The 24,734-nt window shown below is 40.3% G+C and overlaps 1 protein-coding gene across 3 annotated transcripts in view; it reads right to left on the reverse strand.

Annotated features, from left to right (window-relative positions):
• Positions 1-24,734, reverse strand: part of roraa (RAR-related orphan receptor A, paralog a) — a 272,215-nt gene that overhangs the window by 59,135 nt on the left and 188,346 nt on the right. The window contains exon 1 of one of the 3 annotated variants that reach the window (XM_054775379.1): positions 3,977-4,163. The exons of the other annotated variants lie outside the window; for them this stretch is intronic. Within the exon in view, the coding sequence (XP_054631354.1) occupies positions 3,977-4,007 (31 nt within the window). The 5' untranslated portion in view covers positions 4,008-4,163. Of the gene's footprint in view, positions 1-3,976; positions 4,164-24,734 lie in introns of those variants that run through there. 3 annotated transcript variants of the gene reach the window in all.

Raw genomic sequence — 24,734 nt, forward strand, 5'->3', positions numbered from 1 at the left:
AGTGCTGGCTCTGTCAGCACTAAAATGCTGCATGACAGGAAGACACTTCAAAAAGATCTTTAAAGGACCATAAATATATATTGTGTAAATAACCTCAAATGTTTAACAAAGGATGATGACTAAACCTAGCCTGGTGCAGTTAGAAAAATGAACAAACAATCCCTGACTCAAAGAAATCATCTTACATCTTGTGACGCTTATCTGGAGCTGCTTTGTTGTTCTCCGCTGTTTGATTGGTCGAGGGACAAGAGTGTCACCTAACTTGGCCTGTGATTGGACTAATCTGTCAGCACCATAAGGTGTGACTGACAAGACGAGACGACTGACACAGCCATCAGGCGCCCTGGTGACAAGTCACATTTTGGAGAGTGGCTCCTTCAGAAATGCAGCAAACTGTGTGGACAAACACATTAAATTGGGGGCGTCCAAAAATTTTCCACTAGGGGCCACATACTGAAAACTACTTTGATACTTTGTAAAACAACACATTTAGATATGAGAAGAACTTGTATATATTTCAGGAAAAAAACTGCATCCCGGCCTTGTGATATCGGTGAAAAAGTGTATGAACTTGGGTCTAATAATACATCGTTATTCCCAGAAAATTACAACTTTTTCTCTAAATATTTTTGACATTATTCTTGTAAAATTATTGTTCATTTTTCATTTTTTGTTGTTTTTTTTAGTTTTCTAGTTAAATAATACTTTTAGAACGTGCAGCGGGCCAATAAAAAAACAGCAGTGGGCTGTAAATGGGCCCCGGGCCGCACTTTGGACACCCCTGCATTAAATTATGCAGTTATCTACATATTCGCACAGAAAGTGTTTCTTACAAAACACACTGCATTGTGGGCAATTGAGACTTTATTTATTGCCACACATGACATTTGACATCTTTATTTAACCAATAAAAGTGGTTACAACAACAGCAAGCACACACCAGTTTTGACACACTGGTACACCAGGAAGCTTTCCATCTCCATGGGGAATTGAACCTGCGGCCATTTCAGTCATTGGCTTCAGTCTTAATCACTAAATTTGCATTTCCAAACTGCAAATGCCTTTTTTTAATTTAATACCTTATTCCTGTACCGTTTTTCTTGTAAAGTCACACATGTACAGTAAGTGCAATCTAACCTTTAAAAATAACTGGCATCATTTGCAAATATACGAGCACTGCTTATTAGTGATGATGTTCATGAAATAAGTTAAAAAAATAAAATAAAGACTGTGATGATGGTCCCCATCTCCTCTTCTCTCATATAGAGCCAAATCAAAAATCCATGCCCACAATGGGCAGTCAATATCTCATTAAACAGATAGACAGGCAGCCGGCGTGCACATCTCGCTGTGCACGCCACCAACTGGCACACCTCGCACACGTTAATAACCCATGGGGACGCCATTGCACTTCCTGCGCCGATTGAGAGGCAAACGAGAGAGGATGCATGCACGCACGCACGCTCTGTCTGTCAGGCTGATTTTTTGTTTGTCTTCTGCTCTGATATTATCTTGTTAATTTGAGTTTAACATGGCAATTAAACCCATAGAGGAGGTGGAGGAATTAAATCATTTTTTAATGAACTTCCATTTCAGAGACTGTATAATTTAAATGCAAATAATTGGAAGCTGTAGAGTAAGAACACTTTCTTAAATTATCCCTTGTGTCTTTATTCTAAATCCTTTCAGGTGACTTGCGCTATATTTGACTTCACCTTAATCTGTGGCCATTTTTCCTCTGGCTCTCCATGTCCTGAGGCCCTAAGTGGATAAAAGCCAATCTTGTTAACCTCTGCTTTAATGTGTGAGGGCCTGCAGCATTGCAACGGCATGGAGAGAGACAATGAGTCGCACATCAACAGCAAATATTTACAGCCTTTTACAGCCTTGTTAACGCCAACCCACAGCACCTATCACAAGATATTTGGCCTTACCTTCTCTGCAACCCCCCTTCAGAACATTTTTTACAGTCTGGTACACACTTACACTAAATCACATATTTATGCCCAGTCTGCACGCGCTCAGACCTCTCATAGACCACATAGCTGCTCTTATGAGGGGGTTAGCGGCATGTTCTGGACTTTTTTTTTTTTTAACACTTTTCTGTCAATAAGCACATCAAAGAACTTTCTTTAATGATGTAACTGTTTTTTATTTTAATTGTGCTGAGTAGGCTGCCTCATTAGCATGGGGTAATGAGAGGGATGTTTTTATTACAGGTAATTAGGTACTTGGGAGACGATGGTGGGGTAAGGGAGGCTGAGGGAGCGCAGGGTAGACATCCAGAAATGTGTCTTATCATACGGCACCACTCTTATGTTTGACTTTATGGAAAAAAAAGAAACATGCATGATAATCAAACATGCATCAGCAGAAAGTACAAAAGGAGCCCAAAAGTGTGTATGTGCAAGAATTGTCACCACATTCTCTCATATAGTGCGGCAGAAAAGCTGAAGACTCTTCACTACATCAGGAACTTTTACTATTAACTAATTTAAAATAAGAAATGGCAGGCATCAAACTCAAGTATACAAAGACAAATTATGGTTTTTGACCGATATGGCAAAAGTTGCATACACCGGTCATTATGTCCCATTTAAAATGAGATATAAAAGACACCGGGTTAAAGGTCATTTTTCATATGTACCGCATTAAAGATTAATTATTGATGCACAAAAAAAGCTACAATTTATGAATTAAATCTCAAGTACTGCTATTGTCAGAATACACAAATTTATGACAAATGTGGTAGTCATATATATATAATGGTCATATATACTAGTATATCCTGTATATATATTTTTATGTGTATTTGCTGCCTACTGTTACTGTATAAAACACGAGATTCAATATGATGTACACTTCTACAACTAAAATGTAAATTTGACAGGTAGACACCCCCCCCCCCCCCCCCAGAAGCCTAACCACATTTTTATTTGGTGCATTTAGTTTTGCATTTAATGCAAAATGACAGCTCTTGGTCCCCCATGACTTGTTATTCAAAACCAATTGTATTGCGTGTGCACGTGAGCACATATGTCTGCATACGAGTGCTCACATTTGTCTGCACAGAAGAATGAGAGTGTATTCAAATGTGTGAAGCTCGTATATACACTCTGTGAGTGTGTGCGTGCGAGTGTGCGTGTGTGTGCAAGCATGCGTGAGAGAAGTGCGTGTTGCACTCTATGTATGACTGCACTTTCACTGTCTGTTTGTGCAAATGACTGTGTGCATCTTTATGTCTGTATAATGGAGGGGGTGGAAGAGTTGGGATTTGGCATCCAAGATCAACATCACACAGACGGAGGAGGACCCAGTCCAGGTCTCATGGCCACACATGTAAACCCCGACTACCCCCCCCAAAAAATAGGTCAGTGGAGCAGTCTCGTACACACACCCACCATTATTGCACATGCAGACACATGCACCTCTATCAGCCCAAAGAATCACAGTCTACCAGTCGCGCCATGGCCTTGTTGCCTGTCTGCGACCCATGTTCAACACTGCCATACACATCCTGCTATACAACTGACACATCCTCTTGACTGAAGCTAAAGGATTAAGAACTGTGCCTAAAGGAAGATCCCCTGCCACCCTCCAGCTACCCCCTTAACACCCCCCTGTGCACCCCACCACATATAAAATAAAGAAAAAGTGCATATCATGATGATAAATGGTGATGTGAAACTCCTGCAGCAGCATGATAAACATACGTACGACATAATTGTATGCATTTTTTAAAATTAACACATTGCAGTTTATCGATATGAATGAAAAAAAATGTTCATGCATAAGTATTAAAACATTTGCATGCATTCTGAATTAATGCATTGCTCCCTCACTCTCTCTCTTATGCCTTGCAAATGAAATGCAAAGAGTTGGCAGCCTATGAATAGCAAGGCTGTACTTCCCGACTTGTTACTCAAGGCTGCAAGGTCCCCACACAAGCATGCATTGTTGCTGCGCTCCTTCTTACCTTTCATAGCTGAAATCACAAAATACATCATTAAGCTTCGAGTCCATAAGAGAACAACTATCACACACGCAAAGCCCCGTCCACTGCTGTCTCAGCAGCAGCTGGCCAGCACAGCTCTCTGCCTCTCAGCCTCCGAGCATGACCACACCAGAATCCATGTGACTGTGACATCAGCACTCCGGTCTGACTCCTCCCCTGCCCCGTCTCCACCACCCTCTCCTCCTCCCCTCCCCTTGCCTTTGATTGGCACAGCGTGCAGCCAGTAGGGGCGCTGAGAGCTCAGGCAGGGAAGCATGGCTGCCTTCCCCGCTGATTGCAGTCGAGCATGGCCATCTTTGCCAGACACAGCACACTTATCTAAGTGTGCTCTTATCTTTGCAGTCAAACTAGCAGACACCACCGGTTCACGCTTTTGTTCTTGCTGGTAGTGCAATGTCAAGGAGAAAGTGGAGAAAAAAGGGGGACAAATTGCGAGATGAGAAAAAGTGACATCACAAGCAAAAATAGAGGAGAAGATGGATAAGATGAGATGTGTAATTTCTTTCTCCTCCTCCCTGTCTGTAGATATGAGTGATCAGTGTGGGGGCCAGATGTCTGCCAGCAGTATGGGAGAAGATGAGTGGAGCCACAGCTTCTTCCCGTGACCTCTCAGAGGACTTGCATGCCCCCCCCCCCCCCCCACACACACACACCCCCGTCCGTCTCTCACACACACAGACACACACACGCACGCACACACAACTCTCACATTCATTTTTGACAGGTGAAGAAGTGGAGATAGTGGCAAAAAGGGTTTGGATGATCCCCCACCACCCCAGAGCGACCAGACGATGAGTTTCCTGCTATCATTCCCTCGCCTCGCTCTCGCCCCCTGCTTACCATCCCTGTCTCTGCCGCTTCCTCTCTCTTTCCATCCCACCCCCCATCACCTCCCACCGCCACCCCCTCCTCTTCGCTCATCCTCATATGATAATCTGTTCTGACTCGTAGCCAGCTGCCTCTCTCTGATACAATATTCTGGTTTTAGTGCAATCCAGCCTTGGCCAATAACCACGTTGCATTTGGCATTTCCCTGAACAAGCTGCTTCTCATATCATCTCAAGACAACGTCGCTTTCAGACGCTACAATATTTTAAATCTGAAAATAAAAAAAACAGGGGGGGATGTGAAAATAAAAATATTTGTTTACACCATAAATATTTCAAATTTGGAGATTGTGGAGTCTCATTTCACATTCTCTTTAGATGTGTCTGGCATTAACAACATGACTGCATCGCTGTATATTTGCAAGAGAAAGATGATGCTTCCAGTGGGAGACAATTGCACATTAACAATGCAATTGTTACAGACATTATGAATATTTATTTATGCCCCTTTTAAAGTTGAAATGTGTTTATTCATTTGATGCCGTCTCCTGCCTCCTTATAATTGAATAAAGGTATGCCTAACCATATACGATATGGAAATGAGGGGTTGCGACATAAATCTTTCCGTGACAATATTTCATTAGGACCCCTTTGATCCATTAGGGACACTAAACATATTAACTGACTGTACCAACACAGTTCTCTTATTGCATCGTGTCTAATGAACAACATATCATGCACAGGCTGATAGCATCAAATGAAACGTGCCTGAGATAAATCTTCACGCCCCGGTGAACTTTTGAAAACAATGTCAAAGACGCTGCAGTCGTTTCATTTTCGTGACGGCATCGGCACCACGAGTTCCCCAGATGAGTCAAAAGACTCTCACTGTAGCGTTGCCACGATCTGTGGTTGCCTCTCAAACTGACTTGTCTATCAGTCTTCCTGGAAACTACCACAGGTGAACAAAGGTGAACACACAGTAGCTAAACACTGAGACAGACATTTTAAACATTTACACATACGTGCAACTCTGTGATCTTTTAGCATATCAGTGTGTGGAGTTCAATGACTGAGAGGATTGAGCAAGGAACTCTAACAGCATTTACTAATATGAGCCAGGAAGAATGCTGAAGAACAGTGTTTGTTATTCTGAATTCATCTTATTATCTTATTAATAGGGCTGTTAAAAGTAACAGGTTAAAGGCAGTAACTAATTATTAGTTATTAGTTACTTCATTAACTAATTAACACATTTTTTGTGTATTTAATACATGCGCATCATGGCAAACCACACCTCTGACACTCTTTTTAAACTGTATTCCTACCTTAACACATCAACAGCAGTGCTCAGTTCCAAGACCATTATCTCCAACTTGCAAACAAGTCTCTCCGTGCATCCTTGGAACAACAATTCCTCATTATCCACCACACTACTGTTACACGCATTCATGGATACTCCGAACTCCCAACATCAAAACCACTGGACATCAGTGACTACCAACTACTAAAGTTTATTCAAGCGGTCTTTCCACAAAAAAAGTAATGGCTAAGATAGCCCAATTCTTAGGATAAAAGTGCGTAATCTTCTAGTTTTACTAATCTTACTGGACTGCTTTTGAAAATTACAAAATTGTTCTAAAAACCTGGAACTCCAGCCTAAACTTTAGTTCAGAGGATTTGCAGAGAGACATTGCAAAGAGAGAAATACTATATTATCATAAATATAATATTATATTATAGCTTGTTTTGAATTTCCAGTTCATTTGGAGCCGGAAATACATACAGTATGTTAAATATTTATATGTCATCGTGCCCTGTCTATTGTCTTTATGTTTATAAAATACAGTGAGAATGGATATATTTCAGACATAGCTGCAAATGGTGATTAATCATGATTAATTCATTCATAAACTGTAATTAATCTAATTAAAAACGGATTCATTAGACAGCCCTACTTATTATATAATAAGGTGTTATCTATCACCTACTACTTTCGTTCCCTATCAAGCCTTGTATATGGACAAGCCAAGAAAGTGCATACTAATACATGGTTCTCCCCAAGGAGGAATGTCTTCAGCTAACATTTGGTCTTGACCACACACACTCTCCTGCTTGACCGCTGCACATTGCTCGTGACAGAATGCCAATAAGCCGCTGATACATGTTCATTAGCACATTGATTAACCTCCCAAGAACCTGATGGTGAAATGTCTGCTTGCAGTAATGTGGTGTTGTTAAGACATCGATGCAAGCACTGGAGTCCATCATTACACGTGAGCTGACAGCTGTCACATTGACATCAACCATACACACTCACAATGCAAGGAGGTTCAACATACTGTAAGAGCTGATTTAAAAGGTAACAGATTAAATGAAATGATAAAATAGTAGAAACAGCTCTCGGTATAATGCAGTACAGTTGTACACCACAGTAAACTACAACACATCATTCAGCCATGGAAAAAAAACTATGAGACCCTTGTTTCTTCAATTCATTGATCCATTGTAATGCCTGGTCCAACTACAGGAACATTTGTTTGGACAAATATAATGATGATAACAAATATAGCTCATAAGAGTTTAATTTAAGAGCTGATATCTAGCAACTTCCATGGTTTTCTTGATAATAACCAAAATCACTTAAGTTCTTACATGAATAGCTATAGCATTGTACTGCCAAAAAATTTAACTCTTATGAGCTATTTTTGTTGTCATTGTTATATTTGTCCAAACAAAAGTACCTTTAGTTGTATCAGGCATTAAAATGAACAAGAAACTGAAGAAACAAGGGTCTGATCATGTTTTCCATGACTGTACTATATAACCTAGCATTATTATCTTTATAATGGCAGATTTTTCCTGGTGAGTGAATGTATGACTTACTAGACATCTACTTCACATGTGCCTACTTCCTGTTTGTGACCACACTCACTTGCAACAAGCAGGTGTTAAAATGGTATACCATTTTAAAATGTTATCACTAGAATGCACCATCACGAGGTTTTAAAGTGTGATCTGAGAGTCTTTTGGAAGAAAGGGGATCATTTTTGGTGACTGGCAAAATATCATCATGAGTAAATAGTAGACAATGGAATGTCGGTGATGTGAAAACCACCCGGGAACACAAGAGTGCCTGAGCTCGCAACAATGGCATGCTGTAAAACAAACAAAAAAAAGCATGACATTATGTCAAAAATGAGTTTTTAACGCAGTCACAAATCACCACTATATGACTTTTAGTAACATTTTTGCACTTGTATTACAGTGAAGAATGTTAAAAAAAGTTACTTAAAAAAAGTTGACATTACAGTTAATAAAGTTGTTATGATGGTGACAGTTTGAAAAAACCCTTTAGTTTAGACCAGGGGTGTCAAGACCATTTGCGGCCAGTGGCTGTGATTTTATCGGCCCGCCACACAGTATTAAAATGCAATTTAACAAGGAAACTTAAAAAAAAAAAAAAAAAAAAAAAAAAACAACAGCAAAAATTGGAAAATCAATCAAAACTCAAAATATTAAAAGGAGAGTTGTAATCTAGCAAGGGAAAAAAAGCCATAATTTCACAAGGATAAAGTAATAGTATGAGTAAAAATTTCATTTTCGTGGCATGAAGTTGAAAGTAAAAAACAATGAATAAAGTTGGTATTTTTGGAAGAAGGGAGAACATTTACTGTATAACATGGGCATAAAGTCTAAATATCCGGAGAAGAAAAGAAGTTGAAATATTTGGAAAACTATATATAAAAAAAAATCAATAGCAGAAATTTTACAACAGTAAAGTCAAAAATATTAAGAGAAAAAATAGTTTTCTCATGAGAAAAAAGTTGCAATTTTATGAGAATAAACTAAAATGAGGAAAAATATCATCTTAGTAACAATGTTGAAATAAATAACAAAAAACATTAGTTTTAAAATATATAAAGTTATAATTACAAGAAGAAAATTTACAAGAGGAAAGCTGAAATGAAATAGTTAAATAGTTAGTAAAAAAAATCAAGAAATGTTATTTTGTAATTTTACGAGAATAAAGAATAAAGTCTGTAATAAAGAATAAAGTCGTATTATTATGGAAAAAAAACACAATTTTTAGTAGCATTTCCCTTATATTATAAAGGTGAAATGCTACATATAGCTTCTTAGCTTATCTCAATGTGCTGGTTTACAAAATATCAAAGTGGCCCTTGCATTCTTTTATTTTTCAGTATGTGGCCCTTGCTGGAAAAATTTTGGACACCCATGGTTTAGACCATAAGTGCCATTTGGCTTTCATGGTCCGTGAAAATAAATACATGGTAATAAAACATAAAATGAACAGCATAATAATACAGCAGAACGTAACGTACGGATGTGAAGTCAGTGCAAGAATGCTGCGCCCAATTCAACTTTCTTAAAATTCGGCCTCAAAATTTGCAGCGAGGTGAACAGCCCCTCTGATAGCGTGCCAGCAGTCAATTACGTCTGTACAATCTTGAGCATGAAACTGAAACCGTGCGCGTGTATTAAAAGTCACTCTAAGAGTATGTGTATCCATTACAGCCAGACTCATGAGTCTCCCTCCTTTTGGATTCATTCAAGCAAATGTACTTCTTGTAAACAAGCCTCATGGAATTGAATTCAATTGAGAAGAGACGCAGCAGCATCGGCTCCGTGCCCCCGGAGAGGAGGAGCGGACCAGAACTGATAATAGCCTCATTAGCAGTCTGTCAGTAGCCATTCTACACTCTCACCATGAAGCTGATCTACGTTAACTATTATGGACTGTCGTCTAGAACACGGGACCTGCAGTCTGCAGGTTGTTGCGCTCTCTGGCCTTTGACCCTCCAGAATAAACAGCAATGGACTTCCTGGTTAAGTGCCAGAGCTAGTCAGGAGATCATTATAAAAAAAAAAATGACGCTTAAATCCCCCAAAGTGTCACACCTGGCTGTTTCCAGAAGCACCAGCATGCCAAAAGCAGCGGAAGAATTAACAAGCTGCAACAAGCACCCCATGAAAACAATACAGATCAATTTAATATAGATGCCAAGGAGTGGAGGGGAGCCGTAACAGCACCAGCCCACACTGCACAATCATAAACCAATGTAGGGCCATTTCCAACAATTTCCTGGGGGCTTGTGAGAAGACTTCAATAAATCACAAAAAACAACACAGTGAAAATATAGCTGAAGCACAGTGGAAATAGAGAATGATGTTGGATTACGTCCACAGGAGGATTTATACAGTGGAACCTCCAAAGTTGAATGCAATCTGTTTCTTAAACATAATTTCCCATTGAGATTAATTATACTTTGAATAATGCGTTCCAGTCCAGACTGTTGCCATCATAAAACTTTTATTTTAGGCAATGTTTGAAAAGACATTAGGATCATTAATTGTCACAAAAGTGTAAGCAGGCTTTTTTTCCCCCACTTTCAGCTTTTCGCTGCCAGGGATCGCCCCAGCGAGTGAATCGCATACATTATTTTGTCTTAGTTTTTACACTAGATGCCCTTCCTGATGCAACTCTGGCCGGGAATTGAACCCAGCCCTCTGCCATGAAAAGCAGAAGCCTGCACCACGACACCACCGGCGAAATGTGTAAGCAGACTTTAACTATTCAAAGTTTAGAGGTTCTATTTTTCAACAATTTTAAATAAGTCTGAGTTCCTAATTGTGTATTGGAAGTGTGTTAGCCAAAATCGAACTGTGATGCTGGAATTTAGACGGACTGCTAAGTGCCCTACTAGGAACACGCCGTTTTGTGTGTCTGTAGCGTTAATGCTAATGAGCTGCGTTTGTCCATGCCTGTCTCTAGAAAAGTTACCAAACTAAAAACAATAACAACGCTAAAACATCCACCAACATGGCTACTGATGATCATCTCTGACTGTCCTCACCTTGAAACACTCCTGGACACCAAAAGGCATATTTTTGTCAGTTTCACTGCAGTACAATTCTGAATAGGATTTGTGGCATAATGCTTTATTTGGTTAATGACACAGTCATATGACACTACTCCTATACGCTGCGGTGCGTCCTTTACATGTCGCCACAGGCCAAAGGCAGCTCCACTTTCATACACACACAGTATTTATAGAACAGAAGGGCCAAAAAAGAGCAATATGAAAGCATGTCATTTATACATAGGTGACGCATAAAACCGTCAACTGTCATATCATCAAAATCAACAATAGAGTGAATGCTTGACAAGGCCGTAGTCTTTACTGTGTATTACAGATATTTATAGTGCTTTGTCTCTGTAAACACAAACATCACTTGAATGCAGTGCTTTAGATTAGTATTAAAGTCACCATGGCAGCAAGGCCAGGCCAAGTTTAAGCAGATTTACATGCCTGCTTTACATTAAATGACCCCTGCAGGCGGAAGTGGCAAGACCCTGCTAAATGCATTTACTATTTACACACTCCGCTTTGTTTTTAGTGCATGCACAGTTGTTCCTGCAATCCCTCATGTAGCTTGTGGCTATTTCTTTCCGTCTCCAGGCTCTTTAGATGCAGCCAGAGAGTTTACAATCTATTCTCCCATTGATTAACAATACATACCTTCATTTATCCGACAAAGGTTGTCACTTAGTGGAGTGAATCAGTTTACTTTGCTTGGTGAAAAGAGAGATCACTGGCACCGCCAGAGTGCCACAGCACATCCCGTGGAACAATATTTCAATAGATCAATAGGAATGAGATTTAACAATGAATTGCAGTCGAGCTCTTTTGTGTGTGCGAGGCTGCCCTTGGGGACGGAGAGGAAAAAAGGATGGGAGAAAAAGGGAAGAAGGTGGGGAGATTATCGCAGGCATGGCAGCCTGTGTGAGAGGCTTAGCATGGCTGTGTGGGGAGGTGGAACCCTGTGAATTCTAATGAACTGGCAAGAACCGCCCTATCCCGACCCCCCCACCAACCCCCCGAACAAAAAACAAAAAAAAAAAGCTCCATCACCGTGGCATGAGGACAGCAGGAGGGAAGGAGGAGGTGATTAGGAAGGTGCGGCTCCTCCACGGCAAAGCAAACAGAGCAGGTCATTCTCCCTGTGATAATTATGCCCATAACCAGGCATGAGGGATTGCTAATGGCCCTGCTTATTCTTCATGCCCCGCAACGGCAACCGCTGAGCCTGTCAAGGGGAAAAGCATGATGATGTGTTTTTCTTCCGCTGGTCGGGTGACTCGGGTAAGAGTTGCAAAGGCGGCTGAAAAGGGCAGCGGGGAAACTTGGCCTTTGAGGGAGAAGTTAACGAATGAACTTCATTATTGAGGAGCATACCGGGGAGACCCCCCGGAGTGTGTGATGTATTACCTCGCCTCCAACCTACACACTCCCCAACATGAACCAATATAGCCTGATGCCGGATCTAGAGGGGGGAGGCGTGTAAACTAAAATAGTTAACCTTCTGGCTTGAGGCTAGGAAGAAACAGGAAAACAGAACAGCAAACTATGCAACTAACAAACAAAGTTGCTTTCAATTAAAGCTATGTGACTTCAATCTACCAATTATTTATTATGTGGTTTATGTTGTACCATTACAGTTCTTCAACAAAACAATTAAATTCAAATAATAAGGTCAACTCGTTGAAAAATAGATTTAAAAAAACAGAACAGAGATCACTGAATACATTTTAAAAAGTAACAGAACACAGATATGTCATTTTTGGCTGACATGTCAAGTAGTTTACTGTTAAAAACACACGGAATTTGAATGTGATCCACACAAAACTCTAACCTCGACAGAAAAAATAGGATAGTGTTCAAAGTAGGAGAGCATAGACTGTCAAGACAAACAAAATGATGCTAATTTGAATCAGAAATAGAATTGGCATCCTCCTCCTGAAAATGCACACATTTTGTCAATAATAGCCCATCATTTTGAATTTTTGAACACAAACAATAGAGAAATATGCATAACTGGATCTACGCCTACAGTACATTATGATTTCAACCGAATCTTCCTTTGCACATGCAGCAACAATCCAAAAAGTTTTGTACAGTAGCAGTGGGTTCTGTAGTTTTTCTGTGGTCCGACTCTCCAACAAACAAACAGACCACCGTAGATCCCTGCTACTCGCAGGGCTTACGTTCTGAGTAATAGAGACACCCATAAAAATGCACATTTTTGACACACGGCTTGCTCCAACCCCTTCTGCTAGCTTGACAATTATGTTCTCCTCCGATTTCGGACCAACATTTGCAATAAAAGTGACTGTTATAATTAGAGATTAGATTCAGCTCCAGAACCCTCCATGTCACTCTTCAATTAGGAAGCTAACAAGATAAATGCATAAAAGTACAAACCCTGGTGTAAGCCCTAAGTATGCCTCACACACTTATTAAATGCATTTTAAATTTTAAAATGTGCAGTATAGGCACTCACCACTAATGAATGATAATCAACAGAACTGATGGAGTCGGAGTGACGGTCTAGCCTTTAGCCTGGTCATCAAGCTAGCACTACAGTATAACCGCACTTCAGTCTGTTGTGACGCCGCCTCCAGCTCACTCTAAAGTTGTTTGCTGTTCTCCGCAGGTAGTCCAAGCCGCATCTACATAATCCACACCGCTTGCCTGTTCTAATTCCAGTAACAATTTACGATCATATATATTACCTTGTGTTCACCTCGCTGCTAATTTTGAGGCCAGATTTTAAGAAGGTTCACTGTAGAAGCTAGCGAGTGCTTCTGTAGGAACACACAAAGGGCACCGCCATCTGGCACTGACACCACGTCAGTTACGCTGTATGTGTCCTGTACATTTTATCCATTAATATCACATATTTATACATTACCGACTCTCTGTTCTGTGTGTTCTAAAGATATAGAAACAGATTAAAAGAGGCAGCTAAGAATGCATGTAATGTCGACACACCTATTCCACCTATAAAGCCTTCTGAAAAACTTTGTAAACTCCTGATCTAGAACATTCTAATCAACAATACATTCTCACAAAACAACTTTGAATAAAAAGGTCCACGTCCAAAACATAAAAAATACAATGAAAAAGTAGTTTTAAAAAAAGTCTCTTAACAACATCAATTCATCCATTTTCTATCCTCAGTAGGGTTGCAAGGGTATGTTGGAGATTCAAGCCTATCCCACCTGACTTCGGGCAAAATCCTGTAAGTAAGGACTGGTCGCCAGCCAATCACAGGGCACATACAGACAAACAACCATTCACACTCACATTCACACCTATGGACACTTAACTCATTGACTGCCAGCCATGTTCAGAGCAGAGAGCGCCATACTGCCAGAGTACATAAACATTGAAACTATCTAAAGAAACTTGAGACTCTCTTCTTTCATCAGAAAAAAAAAGTTTGTTTCTAGCCAAACGGCAGCCACTTGTCAGAAGAATCAGGGTCGGGTTCTGAGTCACCCGACTCTGAACTGCTTCCGATGTCTGGCTCTGGTGTTGCGCCATATGGCTCAGCAACTCAGCAAGGCTAAACACTAGGTTGTTGCTCCGGCTGCCATTGTCAACTGCATTTGTGTCTACGTCACCTACACGACCCATGACCCTCCTCTAGCTTTTGCGGTCGCGTCACTACTAAAGACAGACCCAGGGCCAGACAAGCTCTGTGACAGTGTTAGCTGCCTGTGTTTTTTTGTCTCCGCTCGATTTCTGCATGTGTTTTGCCATTTTCCTCTCTCAACCCACAATCCGTCTTCTTCATAGACAATCTGTCGCTGCCGGTTGGAGAAAAAGAGAACTGTTGCCCCCTACTGGGACAGAAATACATTGCCTACAAGTCAGAAATTCACACACGAGATTAATAAGACTTTGATCTGTAGCTCCCACGGAAAAAAGCAAAAGACGTCAATGGCAGTGAAAGAGTTAACCTGACATGCATGTTTTTAGAATGTGGGAGGAAACCGGAGTACCCGGAGAAACCCCACGCATGTACAGGGAGAACATGCAACTCCACGCACAGATGCCCAAGCAGAGATTCAAACCCAGGTCTTCCAGGTCTCCTGTGTGACCAACATGCTAACCACTCGGCCACCATGCAACATGTTCAGAAATGTTTATGAATTTAACAACTAAAATTAAAATCCACTTGAGTGCTAAAATTTGGTCAGGGTATTAACAATTTCTCCATCCCCATGCAAATGCATGGACACTTAACTTAACCTCTTAACTTTGAGCAACACACCACGTTCTGTGTGCCTTAATTTAGTGGTCCAGTGAGACGATCCATTCAACACAATGTAGATTACACTCATTTATTACAAAAGCGGCGGTGTCCGAGCAACTTTTTTAGAGCTTTATAAAAACAAGTGACTCTCCATTGGGATTCTATGTTTCCTTGAAGATTGAGGGAGATCTTGGGGCGATGTGCGACATGCATCACTTCGCCTCCTCCCTCTTTTTGCAGGCCTGGATGGAGTTTCTCCGTGGTGGGTGCTACAAAACCCCCCTTTTTTTTTTTTTTTTTTTTTTTTTTTTTTTTTACTGTGCACTCACTCAGCTCTTTTACTTTAGACTTATGAGGATGCCATAGGTGCAGGGGAGTGATTCATCACAAGCTGTGCTCCTCTCGCACCCTCACACATTAGTAATGTGGTCCGCTGAGGAGGAGTCCTGTCATCAGTCTGTACCTGGACCCTCTGAACAAGGTAGGTCAACAGGAGGCAGCCGCAACTGGCCCACTTTTAGTCTTTCACAGCACCTTTAAGTTTCCTCCTGCGCCGTTAAAACTGAGCCTGACGGACACACTACAACCCGCTTGGTCAAGGGGAGAAGAGGCTCGCCAAATGTAGTGACTCAGTGAAGCTGCGCAACCCGTGCAGTAGACCAAATGAAATTTAATGAGCCCTTAAAGTGAAATATTACAGTGTAAGTAAGAAAAAAATGAGGAAAAACAAACATGCAATGAATCATATTTTGGATTAAAAGTTCTCAGACTTATCCATCTCAAAACTGCCAGAAGGAATTCCATCACAAGTCTCACTAGTCCTCTGTAATACGCACACACGCCATGATCATCTGCACTCTCATGTAATATAGCGACAATTTCCGTCAGTGTAAGCCGTTGACCTCAGCACTGCAGGTAATGCACATTTAAATACCTGCCTCAGTTTTCATGTTTGTCATTTTTACTTGTGAAGATTAGGTGTAAAAAGGCTATTTGAAACCAAAACACAGGATTAAGGGATAATGCTGCTCTGTGTCTTGTGAGTCGACCTTGATTCTGTAATCCAACACAATAATGGAGAACAGCATATTTCCCTCGCTTGTACATTCAATAGTCTCACAGTGTAGTTGCAGCTGCTTCTGATGTAATGGTGACAATAGCGCCACGTGAAGGAGGGATCTGATCATTGTTATGTCTGTGTCAAAAGAATGGAATTGTATGAAGAGTTCTGCTCAAGGCTGAATGTTTGTGACACAAAGTTATACTTAGGACGTGACTTACAGTATGCAGCCTTTTATAGGAGCAATACAGGACGGTACGCAATACAACTCCTTCCACCTCCGAAACAACATCGGTATTGCAGCCTTGAATACTGGCCCATACAGACATCGACATCCGACCTCCGATACCATATCAACATGTATCATACATACTGAGTGTCCCAAAAAATGTATACACTTGCTGCAACAGTCTGTCATGCCAAGTATTAGCAAAGACTTTGAAAATGAGTTTTATTTTCAGCAAGATGGAGCATCCCCGCACTACCATCGCGACGTTAGATCCTTATGATGAGATCTTACCAAACAGATGGATTGGAGGGAGGGGTTTCATTGAATACCTCACACCACTAGACTTTTTTTTTTAATGGGGTTACCTAAAAGACAAAGTCTACGCTATGAGATCTGCAACAGTCGCTGAACTGAGGGCGACCATTGAACGTGAATGCACACAAATATCAAGGGAATTGTTTTGTGATGTGTGCGATTCCATTGCTTCGCGTTGTCAGAAGTGTCTGGACCAGAAGGGACGTCAGTTTGAGAAAAGGCGGTGACAAAACATTAAAATGATGTTTGTAAATTCAACAAATTCTAATAAACAACTAGTTTACACTTATTCAAAGTGTGTATATGTTTTTTTGGGGACACCCTGTACTTTTATTACTTATTTTGTAGTGTGGAATGTTAGAAAATCTTGATGAAGTGATATTACTCAAACAAAGCACAATAGTCAGCAACTGATAGTTTTGCACTCAGCTGTAATGTGTTTTCCGGACTTTACTGCCACACAGACAACATCACTCCTACTCCTTGCTACCTTGTTAGCACATTATCACATGACATCGTTGTCATCACATGGGCTCTGCATGTTTTAATTTGGGCGCTGAGGGATAGAAGTGCTGGAGTGTGTCTTGAATGGACGACTTGTATCGGAGTGCTGAAATCGGAGATTCTAGATGCAGGCTGATATAATTCGATACTCGGATCGGTACACCCCAAGCTTGTAATAAATGTACCTACAAAATACTTCACAGTGAATAGGGAGCCAGGCAATGAGTGTACAGTGTTTCTACATTTAAAGATTACCTAAAGAGAAAGAAGAGGCAGCACAATGGAATAAAGCATGTGAGCAAACGTAATGAAATTCAAGTTTATCTTCAAATGTCACATTTTTAGGCCCTTAAAAGAGAAACACATGACATCTGGTTGTTAATTTAGCCATTATGTAGTTAGCAGCCGAGGCAGAGATGTGTGTACTGCTTTATTCGCTATTATTCATGCAGCATTTCTACTCTTTGCCATCACGATACCCTTTTGGGGTGGCATCACAAAAAAAACAGAGAAAAAAGCAAAATACAGTAGAGGAATTAATCCATCAGATACTCATTGGGATACAAAAGTCTTGCAAGATCTGTAGCGGTTTCAGTTGAAACACTAGATTTGGGTTTAAATTAAATACATTTTGTTTGGAGTTTGAATTGTTCGCGAATTGAATTTTAGATGTTTCACAGTATTGGGATAGTCAACCAAGTGACGTTCATGACACATGGCGAGAGTTGGGGTGCACCTGGGACTGGTTGCCAGTCAACTGGCATAATAAGCATAATAATTTTTATGTGCTTTATTGCAGCATGCATACGGTGAATGAAACCGGACGAGGCTAAGATTTGACTTACACAACAAGCATCAAAACCAGGAGAAACATGGTGAATGCAGGTGTACATGCAGGGGTACATGCTCCATGCTCTCTTCTCCCAATATGCGTTATTTTCCTGACTCCATATCTCCTGTGCTGTTTCTTTATTTCCCACTCACATCGCCTCAGACAGAGCAGCATGAAAACCCGCCTTTGATGTCTGGGATCCCATAATGCTGAGCAGTAGAAATCCGCATGCCTGTTATCTGTAGAATCTTAATGATGACGGCTAACTTCACAATGGGTTAACCACCACGTCTCCCTGTTCTCGCACTGCACACCCACAGAAACACAAATTAGTAGCAACTGGGAGAAAAGACAGCAAGCGAGCGAGCGAGACAGGGCTGGGGGAACAGCTTTTCTCGAATAAAGCAGATTCAACGAAATGCACACAATGTGATCAGCACAAACGTCAATGTATAATATCACCCAAAGCTTGTGTGAGTGTTTCTGCTTTCTTCTCACGACATGTCACTTTTTTGTGCTTCACTTTGCCAAACAGACAAAAAGGTTCTTGGTTGGCAATCTTCACATCACAACGCACACACTCTTTGTTTTTGCTGCCACCAAGGCCACTTATTTGTTCATTTATCTGTTTCTTTGTGTACAACTTTTTTTTTCTTATTTTAAAGGTAGATGGTACCATTTAACATTGGTAGGTATTTTTACAATTTGTATATTTTATTATTTTCCCTCTGCTGTAGTATTTCCTAAAATTAAAAAAATCAAATCCCTGTCAAATCTAAACTAATAGTAACAAAATGTTGCTTATTATGCTTGTTACGTTATGTTATGCTATGTTTGTTTGTTATGTATGCAGGTTGTAATATCAAACCAAGTTCCACCTGGATTCGATCCAGATTATGCATTTTGTGGCAATTCAAATTTAACATAGACAATCCCATTTACCATGTCCTCATGCTCAAATCTCATTAGATCAGGTTGTAATTTATTGGTTTTATGGAGTGCTTCAATACATTTTTTTTTAACTTTCTGTATAGATACAATATAGATACTAATTGATTCGGCAGATGACAAATGAAAGCCTTGGTGGATGTTTACAGGGTCATGAGTGCTTTTATTTGAGACAATGCTACAAAGGAAGCAACTTACTATATTCAAGGTTTGTTGCAATCTAGTCTGCATAATTCAGGAATTAATTCATGCATGTTAATTTTACTTGGCTTCATTTGTGTCTGCTATTGCATCAACCTCTTGAAAAACCCACCAAGGAATATTTCTGGAAATTAATTTTGTTCTCCATTTTGCTTTGTGTGTAATTGGTGTGAACGTGTGTGTTGGTGTGAAGCGATCTGATGGTCGCTGCAATCATGAGACGACTGTGCACGCCTATTATAGCTGCTAAAATCTCAGTTATAGCGCATTTTAACCTGGTGGCAAAAGACATTCTTTTTTCCTGAAGGTCCACTGCAATTTCAGTAACTCAGGTGGCATGTTTGGCTATGCTTTGCTGTGTTTCCGTCCCACCTCCATGCAAGGTCTAGCTGAACCGCCACTGGCCAGCTGTGATAAGATTCAATATGTGAGATCAAGGTTGAAAATACTTATTGTTGGCTAAGAAGATAGATTTTTTAACTATGTTAGAGCAATACGCTTATTTTAAGTAATGTGTACTAACATCAGAGATTATACTGTATTAATTCAAATAATCAGCAACAGAGGGAGAAATTAAACTTGTCAAACTGCCTATTTGGAGTAAAATGACAATTTGACAAATCAGATTTTATTGTTCTATTGGTATATTAGATGTTTTTGGAATGTACATGTAAATGACAAAAAAAAAGTATTTTTTTTTGTTTATATTTTGTTTTATTAAGAAAACAAATATAAACAAATACAATTACTCAGCTAAACAATGTTTTCTGACATGCATTGTATTTTAGCGACTGAGTTATAATTAAATGTTCATGTGTTGCTGAAAAAATATGTTGTTTTTGTTTCATTTCGGAACATTTCAGTGTAAGGTAGGTCTTTTTGCATCACTGTCTTAAGGCCTTTTGTGTTTGAAATGTTATGCATCATACTTCAGAATTGAGAAACTGTTTTGGTGCAAGTAAGTAAAAAGAATACAGAAGTCGTGTAAAGCGTTCAAACTACTTTAAAAGGAAAGTATCTAGTCAAATGTAATGAAGTAACCTGGCCAACAGTGGTCAGGATAATATCTGGAAGCTCTCCATGACCTCCGCCTCTGTCGCCCTCCATGAATCAAAGCTCCCAATACATGCTGACACGCTATTGCTGCTCTCGATGTGTGACTTTGTGCGCACGGGCGACCTGACGTGTGATGGATAACCTGTGTCCGTGCACAGGCCGATGCTGGCCGTGCCCTCCCAGCCATGCTGTCCGCTTCTCGTTGCGGCCATCGACCTCACCTGAGGTGGCGGGAAGAAATCGTCCTAAGCAGATGGGGCCCGCTTACTTTTTTGGCAGATGCATCCATGCATTGTGTCCTTGTCACACGTCAGTTAGGCTTGTTTTTCAGTTTGAAAACACTTAGCGGCAGACCATTTCAGATTTGGGGTGACACACAAAAGGGGGAACAAGGGTGAGGAGAAAAGGTAGAAAAGGATTTCTGAAAGGCCGAGAGGAGAACCAGATTAAGCGGCAACAAAGACAGAGCACCCCTGTTCCTACAAAAAACTGCCATGCACCGCTAAAGCTTACCTTGCCAAAAAAACACTCCAGGCCACCACGAGGAGGCAAAAAAGCAGCTCAGATGAACTTATGCAAAGAAAGTGCATGGACAAAGGCCATTTGCAATTTGACAAAATGGCAGATATAATGCTTTTCCTGAAAAATGAGGCTCTGCCATATTGTGTTGGAGTGGGGAAAGGATGGAAGGGGTGGAAAAATGGAGAAAAATCATGCTGGCCTGGTTCACGACAAATAGATAGCTCTATTGATTTCCCTTTAACAGCCACTGTCCATCCCTCACTGTTGTGATTACACTGACCTATTTCTGAAAAAAATATAGATTAAACCAAAACATCCACAAAGAAAATACTCCTTTTGTGGAACAAACAAAGAAGAGGACGATAACACATAACCTACAGTAGAGGAGGAGGGAAAATACTTTGTCAATTTACGTCTCTGAGGAGAGGAGAAAAAAAAAAGCAAAAAAAAAAAAAAAAAAAGAGTCCCATGCTGTGAACCAAATAACTTTCCACAGAAAGCACGTCAGCGCTTTGTGGCGTCCTGCATTGTCAAGTCAACAAGAAATAAATAAATAAAAACAGCATTAAAATGAATGAAGTCATATTTGAACATAATGAAGGCAATTTTACAAGGCTGTGTTTGACTTTCCGCTGCACAGTGAGTTTTCATCCCACTTTGCTGTGCTTCAGTGTTGTACGCTTCCTCTGTGCCTGTGTGCACTGCTGTGTGCGCTCGGCCTGCTCCGCTCTGTCTGCACCGAGCGCCTCTCTCCAGACTATCTCAATGCAGCTCTGGGGACCCGACGCTGGCTGATCTTCATTATCAGGCCCAGCTTAACAACGCACTGGATGCACTTGAGTGCAACTAACAAATCCCCACAGAGCTGAATCAAGGCAACAATATGATGAAATACCTTCAAACAACACAACACACCAGCATGGAGCATTGAAGCTATAAGCTATGCACAGACAGCTTACACTGCCCTGGGCCATTCCACAGGAGTGCGCCTGTTGCCAAGCAAAATTAGCCAGCAACTGGGACATATTATTCTCCTAAATTGGCAATGTACAGCCCTATTAAGGGCCATAAATCTCATGTTTGATCAAGTGAAAATACTCCCTCACCCAGCAATGCCTTTCAATAAAATCCAAGCAGGATGTGCAGTGTCGTTCTGCGGCAAAGACAAGGCTCTACAAGGGTGAAACTTTATAATATTGAGTTATTTTTCCTTCACAAATTTAAGTGCACCCTCCCATGTCAAACCCATGAAATGTTCTGGAAAAAAACATGCCTCAAAAGTCGAACAAAACTTCAATCCATAATCATGCAAGATCAATCACCAAATCCTGAATGGCCATCTAATTGTGTTTTTATTTTGTCTTTGTTTGTTTTTTTTAGATCGAGTACAGTGATGGCAAAGGGGAAAAAAGTGATGATAACCACAGAACCGGAAATGGAACCAAGTGTGACATACTAAATACACTGTGTTCCAAATTATGATGCAAATGATGTTCTCTGAATTGGCTAAATAGTCAATATAATTTACAGTTTTACATTTTTTTAAAGTCATCAACCTTTAGAGTACAATTAGAATGTTGTGTGATAACTTAAAATGCACTGTTCCATATTATTATGCGCAACAGAGTTTCAAAGCATTTCACTGGTTGTTAACAACCGAAAACGGTCATTTGTTGAATTTGCAGCATAAGGAGGTCATATTCACTGAAATCAAAAGCTTTTTCAATCACTAAATTTTAACAGGCCAAGTTACATGTTAACATAAGATCCCTTCTTTGACATAATCTTCACAATTCTTACATTGAACTTGTGAGTTTCTGTTTGAATTTCTTTGCAAGATGTCAAAATTGCCTCCCATAGCTGCTGTTTTGTTGTGATCTGCCTCCCACCCTCATAGACTTTTTTGCCTGACGATGCTCCATAGGTTCTCAATTGGGTTGAGGTCAGGCAAAAAAAAAGGGCCATACCATGAGTTTCTCTCCCTTTACGCTCATAACAGTCAATAACAGAGAGTTAGGTATTCTTTGCATCATGAGATGATGCATTGTCATGCATGAAGGTCATTTTGCTACAGAAGGTACAGTCCGTCATATTGTTCCGTGGAAGAAAGTGGTCAGTCAGAAACTGTACATACTTTGCTGAGGTCATTTTCACACCTTCAATGACCAAAAAGGCCCTAACAGCTCTCTCCCTATTATTCCAACCCAAAACATGACTCAGCCACCTCCTTGCTGACATCACAGCCTTGTTGAGATATGCTGGCCACTCTCTACTTCATCCATCCGGACCACCCAAGGTTGCACGGCCCTCATCAGTAAACAGGACTGTTTGAAAATTAATCGTCATGTATTTGTTGGCCCACTGCAACCGTTTCTGCTTGTGTGTATTGGTTAAGGGTGGCCAAATAGTAGGTTTATGCATAACTGCAAGCCTCTGGAGCAGGGGTCACCGATGTTTTTTCTTGTGAAAGCTACTTTTAGAAAATGAAAATGGCCAAGAGTTGCTCATTTTTGTAGAAATGATTTTCATACCTTATTTCAACCCAAACAAAGCAAATATGCTTGTTTTACCAAAACATTCACACAATGCTGGTATCCACAACTCACATTTTATGTTTCAGAATACATTTCTTTCTAGTGTTCTCACATTGTTAACTGAAAACCTGAATGAAAAGCAGGCCTGCGGGCACCTCATGTGGTCGTGGGGGGCTACCTGGTGCCCGCGGGCACTGTGTTGGTGACCCCTGCTCTGGAGGATCCCACACCTTGAGGTTTGTGGGACTTCAGAGGCACCAGCAGCTTCAAATACCTGTTTGCTGCTTTGTAATGGCTTTTTAGCAGGAGCACTCTTGATTCGAAACATTTCTCATGATGCCTTTATCAGCACAAAATCCGGCTGTCATCTGGATCAGCCACAAATTTCTTCACCGTACAAAAGTTGCTGTGAATTATTGAATGTTTTTATGCCTTGTCCAAGGCATTGCGATATTTAACACTTTTTTGTAGGCAGAGAGATCCTTTTTCTTTCACATTTGCTTGAAATCTGTAGCATGCTTAATAATGTGGAATATCATATTTTAAGTAGTCTTGTTTTGGCCTCACCTGGCAAACTAATTATGACAGTTGCCCAAGATTGATATCAGTAATCCAAAGAGCCGCAACACACAATGCCATCCATGAATTTAATTTAAAAACAAAAAAATGTTGCTTATGACACTAAAATCCCATTTCCATCATCATTTGGAACACAGTGTACATGAGCAGCAGCAGTACAATTCTTTAAATATCAATCACAAACAAAAAATACTTTTACCAAGCAACCGACCTAACCAACCTTACCAACCTACAGTAAATAGCATGTTGTCAAAGCAATAACATCTAATAACTATAAAATAAACAGGGAAGCAGCTTCTTAAACCTTCTTAAAGATGAGGTCTTAATGCTGCCTGCTGACGATGAGTAGTTTAACTTTATTTTAGTTTTATCTTTATACTAGTAAGACAGCTGCACAGGTTTTTGCTTATTTATTTATTTTTGTAAATATGTTATTAGGAAACACATTTGAAATGCATAACAATCTATGGAGTCCAGTCTCACCGACAGACACAACTCAGGCATCGCAACATGAATGTACATCATAAGGTTCCTTTACAACAGATTGGCTGGCCTATTCCTGTGCGAGCGCACGTCTCTGGCGAGAGAAAACTCGATACAAGCTGCAAGCAAATAAATGAAGATACAGAGGCGAGCCCATGCTTTTCAATCAGAGTAAGGAGTCTGTCAGCACAATGGAGATAAATACAGAGGGGACAAAAAAAACAGAGACTCCACATCGTCTTTGAAAGACTTACGAGAGGAAGTCTTGCCTGTCTCCTTTTCTTTGTTTCTCACTGTTGATTTACGTGGCTAATCTAAGATGAGACATAAGTCTTATGCACTTTAAAGGCCATGACATTAGGTACACATGCATCGATAAGATAATGAAATCTAATACTGCTGAATATGTTTATTATTGTGGTTGTAGTTTGCACTGCACCGCATCATACTGTTGCAAATATTGTGTCTATCTATCTCATATCTATTTAGTATACCTAAAGG

Source organism: Dunckerocampus dactyliophorus, chromosome 5 (genome assembly GCF_027744805.1).
Source record: "Dunckerocampus dactyliophorus isolate RoL2022-P2 chromosome 5, RoL_Ddac_1.1, whole genome shotgun sequence".
Taxonomy (NCBI): Eukaryota; Metazoa; Chordata; class Actinopteri; order Syngnathiformes; family Syngnathidae; genus Dunckerocampus; species Dunckerocampus dactyliophorus.